Source organism: Juglans regia, chromosome 6 (genome assembly GCF_001411555.2).
Source record: "Juglans regia cultivar Chandler chromosome 6, Walnut 2.0, whole genome shotgun sequence".
Classification (NCBI taxonomy): Eukaryota; Viridiplantae; Streptophyta; class Magnoliopsida; order Fagales; family Juglandaceae; genus Juglans; species Juglans regia.
Window position 1 is genome coordinate 6,320,797 of NC_049906.1, and position 14,889 is coordinate 6,335,685.

Genomic DNA, 14,889 nt, shown 5'->3' on the forward strand with positions numbered 1-14,889 from the left:
AATAAATAATAAAAGTTATCTCTTCTCATCAGTTTACATTTTTGGGATAAGTGGTGATTTCACAATAAGAGTCGTGGATTCGAATTTCATTCTCATCTGCACTATAAGAAAACAATTTATTTGTTACCAGTTATTTTCTATCAAAATGACTATTTTGTATCAAAATATGTCTATTCACGTGACAAATAGTCATGACTGAAGGTTAAACCACTAGCAACAATGAATTCCTTATAAAAATATTTGATGAAAGCTCCCTTTTTTACAACTTGGGGTCATTCCTATAATTTATATATGACAACCTACCAAACACAAGCTGGGAGAATCTACGTGCTCCCGAAAGCATTATTAGTCCGAATCTATTAGGAGCTGTGAGGAAAGATTTGCTAGCTTTTGGTATATACATACATATATATATATATATGTTTTGAGAGAGAGAAAATACATCAAAATGTTTTTACATCAATCTCATGGTTTCAAGGCTTATTATTAAGGAAATGTGTTATTGCTATGGTTTCGAGGTCCTTAGTCACGCTTAGTGGCGTGTTAAGGATGCACAGGTGTCTTTTTGGCATGATCCTTGCTTAAAATCAGGTTCTCTTATGGAGTCTTGTAAAATCTCTGCGCATCCATCTTTAAAAGTAAGAGAATGCCGAATTTATAATGGATGAGATGTGGACTTGTTAAAAGAGTTGGTGGGAGAGTCAAAGTTGGAGGAAATTTTGAATGGTTTAGGGGAACATAAAGAAGGCACATATGTGCTAATTTGGAAACCGATGTTGAATGGAGATTTCTCATATAAGTCAGCTTGGGAGTACATCCGTGTTCTTGCACCTCATGGATCTGGCATTCCACTCTTCTTAAGAAATATTTGGTTGCAATTTGGAAGGCTTTAAACTCTAGCCTCAGTGCTGATGCACGTATTAGATCTTTGGGAATCCCAGTGGTTTCTAAATGTGAGTGTTGTGCTCAGGGGTGTATGGAAGATCAAGACTATGTCCTCACCACAAGGATGATTGCAACGAATATTTGGCAAAGAACTATGGGTATGCCATATGACCTGGGTAGATCCTGGAAAGCTAATATGGAGCTATGGTTTCAGAGAGCAACTCATTCATCGCAAAAGGTACATTGTTTGGTCTTGTTCCTATTATTATAACTTGGTCCCTTGGGTTTGGAGATGTAAAGCTTGCATGGGAGGGAAATTGAATAATGTGGATACTCTATGGGGGGCGATAAAAGTAGCTATAGGTTGGGTTGGTTTAAGATTGCGTGTGAGTAAAAATTTTAAGGAGGGGGATGAAAGAACTTTGCAAAACTTTAGTATTCCGATATCTGTTGCTTCTACATCGAAAGTTTATCTTGTAAAATAGAATAAACCTTCTGCGGGATGGTTTAAATTAAATGTAGATGGGAGTTTTCTGGATAATCCTGGTCAGATCAGAGCTGGCGGCCTTGTCAGAGATGATAAGGGTTGTCTAATATGGGCCTTTGCTAAAGAGTTGGGTGTTGGGACTAATAATGAAATTGAATTACGAGCTTTATATTATGGCTTACAACATTGTAAAGATTTGGCCATTCAAATAGTTGAGATTGAAGTAGACTCTTTATTAGTTGCTAGTTGGTTGGAGAAATGAAGATGTAGCATATGGTACTTGGAAGATTATTGGGACATAATACAATCTATTCTATCTACATTGAAATTTAAGATCGGGCATATCTTTAGAGAAGGTAATGCAGGGGCGGAATTTTTAGCTCGTTGGGCTTCAGATAAAAAATCAGGCACATGGGCGACGTTCCAAGAGGTTCCGCACAAGCTAAAGGGGATTCTAAAACTCGACAAAATGGGTCATCATGCCTTCAGATGCTAGACACTGTCTTAGGTTTTGATGTTTTGGTTTTTAATTCGTTTGAATATTGTTGATGTCCTTGGGTTTTGGGTTTTTTATCTTGTAACCCTCAAGTGTTCTGTTGTTATTATGGTTTTCCTCCACTATAAGTGAGGTTTTATTAATAAAATTAGGGAGGGGTCACTTCTAGACATGTGGCCCAAACTCTTTAAAAAAAAAAAGAAGAAGCAAGTATTGGAAGATTAATTAATAACTAATTTTTCTCAAGTTATTTTCATTCAAAAATATCTATTGGTAAGAAAAATTTACATTTTACCTCGAAAGAAACATGCAAATTGATATTATGCAATATTATGTTTGTTTCGAGGTAAAACTACTCACATGTGGGGAAAAATAGGAAAAGTGATGCTAAATTGAGCAAAAATAGATAAATAAGTAAATTGAATTTAAGTTATAGTAAATTTTTAAGGAGGAAAATATTAAAATATAATCTACTAAATATTATTGTTAGGAAGTACGTTCTCTTCCCAAAGCTAGAGGTGAAAATCTCGAGATAATGTCAAAAGATTGGATAAAATTAACTAATTAAGTTAAAAGGTTGTGTTTGGATGTTGAAGTGAGTTAAGTTGAGTTGAGTTGAGATGATAAAATATTGTTAGAATATTATTTTTTAATATTATTATTATTTTAGGATTTGAAAAAGTTGAATTGTTTATTATATTTTGTATTGAAATTTGAAAAAATTGTAATGATGAGTTGAGATGAATTGAGATGAGTTTGGTAACCAAACTCACCCTGTTGTGTTTGGATGTTGAAGTGAGTTGAGTTGAGTTGAGTTGAGATGATAAAATATTGTTAGAATATTATTTTTTAATATTATTATTATTTTAAAATTTAAAAAAGTTGAATTATTTATTATATTTTATATTGAGATTTGAAAAAGTTGTAATGATGAATTGAGATGAGTTGAGATGAGTTTGGGATCCAAACGAAACTTAACAAAAAAACTTAAACTGATGAAAAGATATAGATCGAATGTAGATTAGTGCACTAGTCTTTTGGGTATCAGACTATCAGCTCATTAGCCACCATCTAATTTCTGATCATGTCGATCTGATACATTAATACATATATATATATATATATATATGCATACATACATACATACATATATATGCATATACATATACATATACATATATATTTATATATGTATATATTCAGACCCAAGCTGCCTTAACTCAGGTCCACTCATGCATGTGTCCTGAAATTAATTAAAAGATGTTTGGATTTGAATACGTACAAGACCCTTTTGTTTAATGGACTTTATTTATTTGTTGGGCCATGAATGGAAGAATCTTAAAACCATCATAACTATATCCTAGCATGCATGCCCACATGAGATCACCATGCATGCAGCATGGAATATGAACAAGACATGCACGTACATTATGGTTGATGTTATACGAAAAAACAACTTTAATTTATGGTTGATGTATTAAAAGCTTCTTAATTAGAGCATTTGAAACGGCCACCAGCCATTTTCTGGACCTTGTATACAAGATTCATCATAGACTGTTCAGTACTGTCTACATGAAATATTTAATTAAATAAAATAAAGTGTATAGTCAGGATTTGAGCTCAAAACTCTTAATACCATGTGAAAGTTACTACTAATCCCAAAAGTATAAATAGAAAAAAATAGATTTAATTATATGTATTATATTTTTAAATCAAGTCAAGGATGCATATCTTTACCATGATCAACACCACGGTCTATGTATAGATCATCTGATCAACTGTATATTGATCACCATGGAGACCTTGGAAAAGAGATCAACAAGATGCCATGCATCCTTATTTATGTAAGCATCTCGTTACACTGTTTGGATGTTGTTGTTTTGTAGCCAATTTGGGCGAGGCCATAAAAGAGGGGGGGATAAGGGCCAAGGGGTCCTACACCAGGGCAGGTGCCCCAAATTTATGGGCTCCACCTATCCGGACAGGTGCTCAGAGTTTGTGGGCCGCAACCCTTTTGGAGTCTGTAGATGCACAAAAACTATAATCACAATACCTCAAGCTCCATCTGCAGACTGCAGCAGCAAATGGGGCAAGTTGCAGGCTTGTATAGCTCCAGATAACATGTTTGTAGCCTCGTGAAAAGTAAATAAATTGATTCCTCTCCCGTCTATGGGAAAAAGGTAAAATTTCTTTTTAAATACTTGGTAGAAACAAAGAAGAGATTCTATCCAGTTATTTTTAGAGAAAATAATTATTTCTTATTAAAATGAATCTATTTTTCTTATAGTGACAAAGGATAATCCAAAATTTCTTGATCAGAAACTTCAATTGAATATTAAATGAGTCTACTTTAATGAAAGTTGAATTTATTCTAGAACATTAAAAAAACAACTCATCCTATGTTATGTGTTTCAACAGTTTCTCAAGTGCTCAGACCATATGAGTATGAGATTTCTCTGACACCTACAAAGCCTAAACAAGAACTAAAAAATTCTAATGGAGGATACCTTCGATGTCAAAGTCAGATAAATTAACAGGTTAGAATATAATTGAAAGAGTTAAAAAGCCAATCCCTTGAATGGATGATTTCAGTAATCACTCCAAGCATTGTGGAATTAGGGATATATCTTTTGGTTTATATATATATATATATTCAAGAATATCTTAAAAATTTTAAGATAGTTAATTTTAAGCAAATGAAACAACTTGTATATAATTTTTTACATATAAAAGTACGAGAAATGCTATAATTGCATAGACATTCTATGAAAAAAAATCTATAAATTAATATTGCTTTACATGATTATACGTTAGAAATATTTTATAATTTAACGTATTATATTAATATACATAAATTTGTAAATTTATTTTTATAGAATTTTTTTATTTGCGGAATCATTTCTCTAAAATCAAAGCTCCAATAATAAAATAATCTTGATAAAACAATTTAAAAAGAAAAAAAAAAAGGGAGAGAAACGGCTCAACAACCGCAACCGGCAAGCCCGGTTGATTAGTAGCCAATAGGTGATAAATATTAAAGAAAGATTCAATGGCCCATCCGCCGATGATAAAAGCGATTGAAGGGTACAGAGACCAACAACAATAAAGCTGTTGAAAGAGAAGCCCAAAGCAATTTTTGTCTTCTTGTCTGATATGCTGCCACAGCCACTATTTATATATATATATATATATATATGTATATTATATATATATTAAATATAATTATAAATTATGTAAGTATTATATATTTTAAAAAAAAAACAAGATTTATTATTAAAAAATTAATTTTTTATATAAATTTATATTTACTTTTTTTTTCAAAATAAATACACAATATTTACACAATAAATATCATTTTTCATATATATATATAATTATTATATATCTGTGTGTATGGACTATTCTGGGTTCTGTTCTGTTCTATAGGGTTGTTATTAGTCTCTGTTATTCTATGAAACAACCTTTATCTTTTTCCTGTAATGGAGCCAACAGTACTGGAACCTGGTTCTGTTTTTGAAAGCTTGAGAGTATCTGTTTCTGAGTATTGACTTGGTGAAGTGTGATTTTCATTTGGTGCCCAATCTACTTCTACCTGTGTCGATGGGACCATCCTTCTTGCCTAACTTCACGTACAGTCAAAAAGCTAAAGGACCGATATTTATTACAATTTTCTAACACTTTTTATCATTGAAAAAAATTACTTCACCTTCCAATTATACCACTCAAAATGACCATTTGGACAAATTTTTTTTTTATTTTATTTAGTAATTAAGAAAGTAATTTTAAATATATTAAAATATATTTTTTAAAAATATGAGAAAAAAAGAAAAGTAAAAAATAACGAACGGTCAAACTCTAGATAGCAGCATAGCCCGACTCTTTACCATTTAGATAAATATAGACATTAGTTTATCAATCTCACTATATTTAATGTTGAAGTCTAACTTGATCGGTATGAATTACTTCACACTAATCAAAATACTTTTTAAAATAATTGTTATTCTGTCTAACGTCGTATTTTGATATCACCTACCACATGTGGTAATATAAAATAATCTCAGACATGTGGTACTATCATTCTATCAAAGAATGTCGTGTGTATTATTAAAAATTAACATTTATATAAACAATTTTAATGGGATAACATTTCAAGATAGGATACATCCCGAGATTGCAATATCATTCGTATTTCTCAAATAAGTAATTTATATAACTTTTTTATATTTCTTGGGAGGCCATGAAAGGTAGGTCTGCGTAACATCAACACGACTACTACCCAACACATCCCTGAGGATTATACCCACTCCTGACCTTTAATGAAACAGTACACCATCTACATTAAGGTAGGAGAAGCTTGTCATTTAAGAACCATTCTCTATATTTGAATCGAGAATGTGAGCATTAAACTTTCCATAAACTCTCCAAACTCATCTCCCAATTATGATTTTTGACTTCTCATTTCCAAATCATTTACTTTTTTTTTTGTTATTTCCAGATAAGATCAAAAATAAAATCATTAAATTGAATGATATTACTATGATTTATAATGAATATTTATTATAAGAAAATTACTTATTTGTAATCAGTTATTTTCAATAAAAATAATTAATTTTTATTAAAATAAATCTATTTTTATCATAAATAATTTTTATCATCATAAATAATTCGTAAGAAATATTTATTTATTTTTTATAGTGATTTAGCTTATATAGTTAGTTAAATAATTATTTTTGTTAGTTTATAATAAACTTTTTTTTTAAAAAAAGTTTTAATTTTGATGAGGTTGATGATCAATAATATTTGTCAGGGAGTGCTTTTGTAAAAGTCAGCAACAGATGTCCAATTAATAGTGTCTAATTAAGTCAATGTTGGTTTGCAGTCACAGCCAAACATAAACTCCGAGCGTAAACGACAAAAATGCTGTAAATGCAGTTTGAAATTGAAGTTAAAGACCTGTTTTTGCATGTTTCCGTGATTAGCGATGTGATTGATAATTAGCTTTTTGCTTCTATGCAATGGCTAATAATGCCTAATGGACACGTTTTTTGACACACAAAAGGCGGCTATACATTTTCAAAAATGTTAGGTTTATTATTTTTATATATTTTATTAATATGATTTGTTATGTATTTTTTTAATATAAAATAATTATTTTAATCATTCACATCAAAAGAATCGTAAAAATAATTATACATAATATAACTTATTCATTTTGGATACCGTCAATTTTTTCAAAAAAAAATTATTTTGATATAACGATGGCACTTCCATATTATTTTCATCTTAGTAAATAAGACGTTGCATATTTATTACTATTCAATAAAAAAATTATTTAATAGTGATAAATATGTCATATCTTATATAATGAGATGAAAATAAGATTGTAATACGGCATATAAGATTTTCCTTCTTCTTTGAGTCAAATTATGGTATGATAATCAGAGATCACTTTGAAAATGTTTGGGCAATTTTAAGTTACTCTTTGCATTCCAATTACACATAGTTAAGACACATTTTAAGTGGCTTTCATTTGGTTGATTAACGACTTGGTGTATGGAACCACTTGCTGGGAATAAAATGTAACATAGCCCAACCCATTGCTTATTGAAAGTTCATTGTCTAGGAATAGACAAAAACCCGTCTAAAAGATGAGATATAAAACTAGACAAGATGTAAAAGAGGGAAAACAGCTAAAAAGGTGAGAAAGAACATAAAGTTAGGGGACAAGAAATAAGCATCATCTTCTATATACTAAGGGACAAGGTAAATGGGAGTTCCCAACTTCTACATACTAAGGGGCTTGGCATCCTCTTCATCTTCCCCAGCCTCTCCTCCACCATATACAGGACAGGACGTTAATTGAGACATAATGAGCTAAAAGTGCTTGTATAATCATTAAATATAATCGATTTTGCTTCTAAAAGATCTGTAGACATAGACCTTAATGTCGAATCACGTAAATTTTTATGTCTCTCTATTTACTTTTTTATACTTACTATTTAAGCTATGAATGAGCATCAAAATATAACACCACCATCCAAGCACCACCATGGATTATTCGACCATATTGTTGGGCATTCAGCCTCGACAAAAAAAAAAAATGTATCAACACCACTTATAATGAGCTACATCAATAAGTCTAAAACGGAAATGATAAAGTTTGAGATGAAGAGTATATAATATCACTTTTTTATGATCATATTGAGCAAGAGATCATTAGACCAACATACGAAATGAGACATATAACATAACAAAAGATCTCAAATGAACCAGATTGAAATTAGTTTGATAATTTATGATTTATGGTTACATAAAACCTATTTGGAGTAAAGGGCTTTGTAGTACTTGAAGTGCCTAGCTTACATCAACGTCGACCTTTCACATGTTAAGAAATCCTTTGTATGACCCACAAATGGAATCACCTAATATTTTATATTGTATGATCAATTGATGTCAAAGAGACTTCTGACCATCCCAACTCACTCAACCAATGGTTGGTGCCTTTGTATTGTTAGGGTCCACCCGCAAGATTAAAATATATAGGTGATTTGTTGAACTAGAGTCGAAATTGAATGAATCAGCTTAGTTTGCCACGTAGCCTAAAATTAGACTGAATCGAATTAAATTGGTTACATGTCTCGTTCTCACTTTTTAAATCATCTTGTTTTTTTTTTTAATTTTCTAAATAATAAAAAGAGAGTACCTTAATCATTTCCTTCTAGGATTCCTTTCACTAGTAAAAGAGTAAGACAGTTTTGTTTATAAGCATTATAGACTCTTCTAATTAGCACTAGTTTCGGGAGTACTGCTAATGCATTTTCTCTCTTTTAATCTTATTCAACATCGACTACGTTTGTTGATGGGTTTTAGGTACACATGTCTGAATTGATGTATTCTATGTTGAGTTTTATTATACATTAACTACTATTCATCTTCACACTCCACACCTGACAGTTTTTTTTTTAAATAGAGTGTGAGATATGGAGTAGTAAATAGTGGCTGATGAGAAGAATTATTCTTCTATATTTTCCCTCGAGGGACGAGTAAAGGAAGGAAATGCATTACACTTTGGGTTTTTATGTTTTTTTTAGAAAACTAGTGATAAAATATAAATTTCTTGTGCATGATTTATCCTTAATAGCATAGGTAAATGTTTACTCGGTTGGTTATTTTATTTCAATCATAATCTAAATCCCACCTCTAAAAGAATATTGAAACTTCTGTTATTGTTTCACTAATTCTCATAATTAAGTTAGGTGAAATTAATTAATATATTATTTTTCCTTTAAATACTATCCAAGTAAATTTTGAATTCTTGTCTATCCCAAAAAAATGACGAAAAACCCACCAATTAACCCAAAGAGGCGGGCGTACGTATTAGTTAAGTATCTTGTAAATGCAAGAGGGAGGTGTTTGTAGGGTTAAAAGATGCATACTTTATAACCCTAACATGCAAGTCTCAAGATGCAATCCTCTCTTCTTCTTTTTCTTCCTTTTTAATACATTTTTCTTCTCATCCCCTCTCTTGTATCAAAACATTACAACCCACCACCTTGCCATCACCAAAGAGTAATGGTTTAGTGACGAGATTTACTTTCACGCGATTTATTAAATAAGAGGTCATGAGTTAGATCTTTACAAACACGTGATAAGAAAGACAAGACTTGAGTTGATTAATCTTGTTCATTGACTTAGGTCTCGTTTGGAATTTAGATTGAACTGAGATATTTAATTTTAAACTGAATCTAATATCTAAATACTCAACTCTCAAATCAATAAACTTATCTCAACTCAAAACTTCTTTACATGTGAGATCCACAATCTTTTTCAACTCAACACCTTTTTACACGAGAGACTCGCAAATTTTTTCAACTTTTCGTAAATATATCTAAACTCATTTTAATATTCAAACACATCTAAATTCAATTTAGGTGGGTCTTACAAAACTCACTCTACCATCTTAACTCATTACTATTCATAAAGAACTCAATTCATCTCAGTTCAACTCAATTTAATATCCGGCCTTAGTATTAATTTATCGCTAGTGAATTTGACATCAAAATATGACTCGAGTCTATCTTGAAGGAGTGCCTAAGCATTATTTGCCATCTTAAAAGACTACTCAATAAATATAAGATATAAAATATATCAATATTAATTGTTCAATTAAAGTTTAGAAAAAAAAAAAAGGAAAAAGAAAAAACACGCCCCCATCTTTGCCGCGTGCTTAGTATGCTGATTATGGAACATAAAGCCCATCATTGATGTGCACTAAGAAATAAAAATTCCATATTAAATATTTTCCTTAAAGAAACAAAACATTTGTTTAATTTTGTCCTTTGACCGTTGCCATCGGCGCCGAAGACTCTGAACACCACAGCTCTCCTGCCGTATCATCCGACTCACGAGAAGTCAAAAAATAACATGGTTGAAGATTTTCCATCTCAGTTTCCATGACGAGAAAATATTTTCCCAGCGTCTCGTCCTTTCTCTCAGAACCCAGCCCCACGAAGAGAAAAAAGTTATAGAATTTATTATTATATATTTAAGAATATTAAATGAAAAAAAAGGGCGCAGGATAACAACAGTCTACTGGCCTACATATCATTGCCCAATTCCCTTCTTCAAAACGGCATTCTTCTCTCTCTGCTTTATCTCTTTCTCTCTCTCTCAGTTAGCTTTTCAGTAGGCTTTGTTCTCACTGTCTTTTTAGTATTTTGCTCTTAAGAGTTAAGAGCACTCTGATCGTTCTTTTCTTCCTCATTCAGTTCTTTATCTGTGTCATTGAGTTTGGTGGGGGGTTTGAGTGTGTAAAAATGGAGAGGAAGCAGGGTTTCTTTTCGGCGCTGAAGGAGGAGGTTGTCAGAGGGTTGTCGCCGGGGAGGTCAAGGGCGAAGAGTCCGGCGAGAAGTGGGTCACCCATGTCGAGCTTGCTTCGGCGGAGGAGGAAGGGCCACCACAATGCGCAGCCGGAGACGTTGATTCCGAGATCCGGGAGCTTGAGGCCGCTGGAGGCCTTGTCGCCGTTGAAGGAAGGTCCAGACGGCACGGACGGCGAGGATTCAAGGATGGAAGGAAGATGGGGACAGTGGATGAAGATGGGCCAGCTCTCAAGGGCGCCTTCCGTCTCGTGCTCTGCCTATAAACGCTCGGATCTGAGGCTGTTGCTTGGAGTCTTGGGTGCGCCTCTCGCACCCGTGCACGTTAGCTCCGCCGATCCTTTCCCTCACCTTAGCATCAAAGACACTCCAATCGTTAGTTTTCTTATCTTTTCTCTTACTTTTGTATATTCTATTGTCTCTGTTGACAGTGTTATCTGTGTTCATTGTTTCGTTCAGTTTCTTTCATGTTACATTTAGAGTAAGAAAATTAATTTCTTGAATGTTTTATTCTATTTTTTTCCCTGACTTCAATATTTAGTTTCTTTAACGTTAGTGAGCCTCCTCTGGTTGTAAAAAATTTTATTGAATGTTTTAATGGATGTAGGTCACTTTTTTTTCACGCATCTTGAATTGTTTATCACCACTACACAAGAATGAGTTCTTTGAAGTCAAATCTATTCTTCAAAAATTCAAAATTTGTATTGTCCGTTTAATATATAAAAATATTTGTAGATTTGCTCGTGTAATCGAATCTGAAGGATTTCATTTCGTAGTTTTGATAGTGAAATCGGAGCATTTGATACCTTTATATACAATTAACAATTGAGGGAAGTGGGATGAATGCTGTTTGAGCATTTTTCTGGCTAGATTCGTGGTAAAAGCTGAGCAATTTTTCTAATTTCTTTGAGGTTTTCCCTTTGTTTCAGCTAATGAAACATTATTTTCTGGCGGACTTTGCAGGAAAGTTCGTCTGCTCAGTACATATTGCAGCAGTACACTGCAGCTTCTGGAGGGCAAAAACTTCAAAACACCATCCACAATGCTTATGCCATGGGGAAGGTGAGGATGATAGCTTCTGAGTTTGAGACGGCCAACAGGGTCATAAGGAACCGGAACTCATCCAAAGCTGCAGAATCGGGTGGGTTTGTCCTGTGGCAGATGAATCCAGACATGTGGTATGTAGAGCTTGCACTTGGTGGCAGCAAGGTTCATGCCGGTTGCAATGGGAAGCTTGTCTGGAGGCACACACCTTGGCTTGGTGCACATGCTGCAAAAGGGCCTGTTAGACCGTTGCGCAGAGCTCTACAGGTGAACCTTCATGGGCTTAATTCTCCAGTATTCCTTTATTTCCTCAAATTGCTTCCCACCACATCCCACGTAGCCCATAGGCACTTCATTTATATGTTTTTCCTTCTTCAGGGACTTGACCCTAGAACCACTGCAAGCATGTTTACCAATGCAAGATGCATTGGAGAGAAGAATATCAATGGAGAAGATTGTTTCATCCTCAAGCTCTGTGCAGATCCTGTGACACTGAAAGCCAGGAGCGAAGGCCCGGCAGAGATCATAAGGCACGTCTTGTTTGGCTACTTCAGTCAGAAAACAGGGCTCCTAGTGCACTTGGAAGATTCCCATTTGACCCGCATTCAGAATAATGGAGGCGATGCTGTGTATTGGGAGACTACAATCAATTCATTCCTTGATGATTACAGGCCCGTTGAGGGAGTCATGATCGCTCACTCCGGTCGTTCAGTAGTGACCCTTTTCAGGTTTGGAGAAACAGCAATGAGCCACACAAAAACCAGGATGGAAGAAGCATGGACAATAGAGGAAGTGGCTTTCAATGTTCCAGGGCTTTCAATAGACTGTTTCATTCCTCCTGCTGAAGTAAGATTTGCTTCTGTGAGTGAAGCCTGTGAGCTTCCTCAAGGTGAGAGGGTAAACACTGCTATGGCAGCAGCAGCATATCGTGCAAAAGTTGCAGCACTTGAGATTTCTCACAACGGCAACGATAATAGTGGCATTTGATAAACCTTTATGAAAGGGGAAGCTTCGGTTGTTAGCAGATTTTTCACATTACTAGCTCGGTGTCTAGTTTCAACTGACTAAAAAATTAGAAGATAGTTGGGTAAGGTAGTAGCTGGGTTGTTTGTGCATTCTCGGCGTGGGAGAAGTGCCCCTTCAAATTTGTAAATACTGCACAATCATTCACAGTTTCCTGAGTGACTTTTTAGTCTCGCAGTGGAGAATCAGATTCTGGAGTCGAGGGTTTTTGGTGGATGTTTGAGCAAACAGAGGTTTGTTTTCCCATTTACTTTCAACAGATGTCCGGAAAACAGGAAATCTAAGGAACATTTTCTCATCTTGATTCTTGTAAGATATGCTCGAGTGAAAGAAATCCAAGTTATCTAACTGTGATACCTGAAGATCAACTAGAACTCACGTATCTCTGTCGTGAAGATATGTTATACTATGCATAGCCATGTCCATGCGGCTATTTTGAGGACAATTCCATTAATGTATAACATATTACTGCATTTTTCTTCTTTTACTTGTTTAGAATTTGGGAAAACATATAGTGCATCGTTTGTGTATTATAGCATTTCAACATTTCAACGATGCTACATTTCATTCTAAATCTTGTCATCTTTAGTTACATTTGTTGATGCGACAATCATTTAAAAGACTGCATTAACACAAGAGTATTGTTATATCCACAAAAGAATTAAACAAAAACAATCTTACAAATTGACGTGGCTTCATCTGATCTGTTAGGATTATTTTTGTATAATCTCTTTGTAGTCAGAATATTTCCCTTAACACAACAGTAATTGCGAATGATAAAACCGATATGAAAAACAACATTTATCTTACAATATTTATGCAGTAGTGTCATTCAAGATTGCTTGTTATGTTGAGAAGGAAAGTCATCTCTCTACTTGAGACATGCAAACTTCTTCTGTTAGGAGGAAAACAAGAGAGTGGCCAACTAACACATTTACACAGGTAACAAGCCTGCAATTCTGTCTGGAACGTTCTTTAAAAGCTCAATCATTTCTTCCTTTTTCTTTTGTTCTTTAATGATTATTATTTTTCCATGAATGCCAGCATTGACTCGATTCTAATTATAGATTGTGTAAACATGCCAATGCTGCCATGAGAATGTTGCCGAAAGTAGATTTTATAGCATCATACGTATTGAATACTAATTATATTGTTTAATGACAGTAATATATAATTTCCATCTTTGTGTTTGGGCCTCTGGACTTTTTGCATATACACATCTTTCGATAAATAACAAAACTAGACTACATTCTAGAATGCTGAGAAGCCCGTCTCTGTCGACTGGCCTCTCCCATTATGCTCTACAAGTTTGTACAGAGGATATATATATATACACACTATTCACGTCAAATACAATTTAATTTGTAAAGAATTAATTTAAAACTTATTTTGCAAATAAAAAGTACATGATCACATCCTCCACACTAGCTTATAAATATAATTTTCATATTTGCTTGCAATCTATGTTTATTTTGTTCTTGTTCTTGTTTCATTTTTATTTATGTATTTTCAATATGGTCACTAATTAATTTTTTTGCTTTTGCTATGCTCCAAATTAGCTATATAATAATAGTCCTCAAGTTCGGAGAATTGTTACAACTATAAAAAGATGTCATGAAAGTAAACTCACAAACTAACATGATTTCGTGATATGTTAGATCTATTTTATAATAAAAGTAACTTTACAATCTAACCAATTCCGATCCTCGTTTTTTTTATTTTTTGGGATAAGGAATTTCCTTAAGTCTACACAAATAATTAAAACTACTTTGAAAGAAAAATTAAAATATGAAGTAAGCCGCCAATTAACTAATTAAGTAAGCCTCCATGTAGTTATCTTCTTGGTCATTTCTTGACCAATTACAATTGTTTTTTCTCCCTTTTTTTTTTTTTGGATGAAGACTCATTCAAATTTGTACTTCAACAAGTACTGTTCAGAACTCTCAAACCAAGTTTAAAAAAAGAAATAAAAGAAAAAAGAGAAAAAAAAAAAAAACTAAAGAGATAGGAAGATCCCGTTTAGATAGTGATAAGTGATATATATGAGATGATTTTAGATAAAATTTAAATAAAAT

The 14,889-nt window shown here is 33.2% G+C and overlaps 1 protein-coding gene across 1 annotated transcript; it reads left to right on the forward strand.

The window, feature by feature from the left end:
- The first annotated feature begins 10,459 nt into the window (after positions 1-10,459).
- LOC109001186 lies at positions 10,460-13,112 on the forward strand. Its single transcript, XM_018978362.2, has 3 exons — positions 10,460-11,122; positions 11,711-12,058; positions 12,170-13,112. Exons 1-3 carry the CDS (start codon positions 10,685-10,687, stop codon positions 12,776-12,778), a joined length of 1,395 nt encoding a protein of 464 aa, XP_018833907.1. The 5' UTR covers positions 10,460-10,684; the 3' UTR covers positions 12,779-13,112.
- Positions 13,113-14,889: the final 1,777 nt, after the last annotated feature.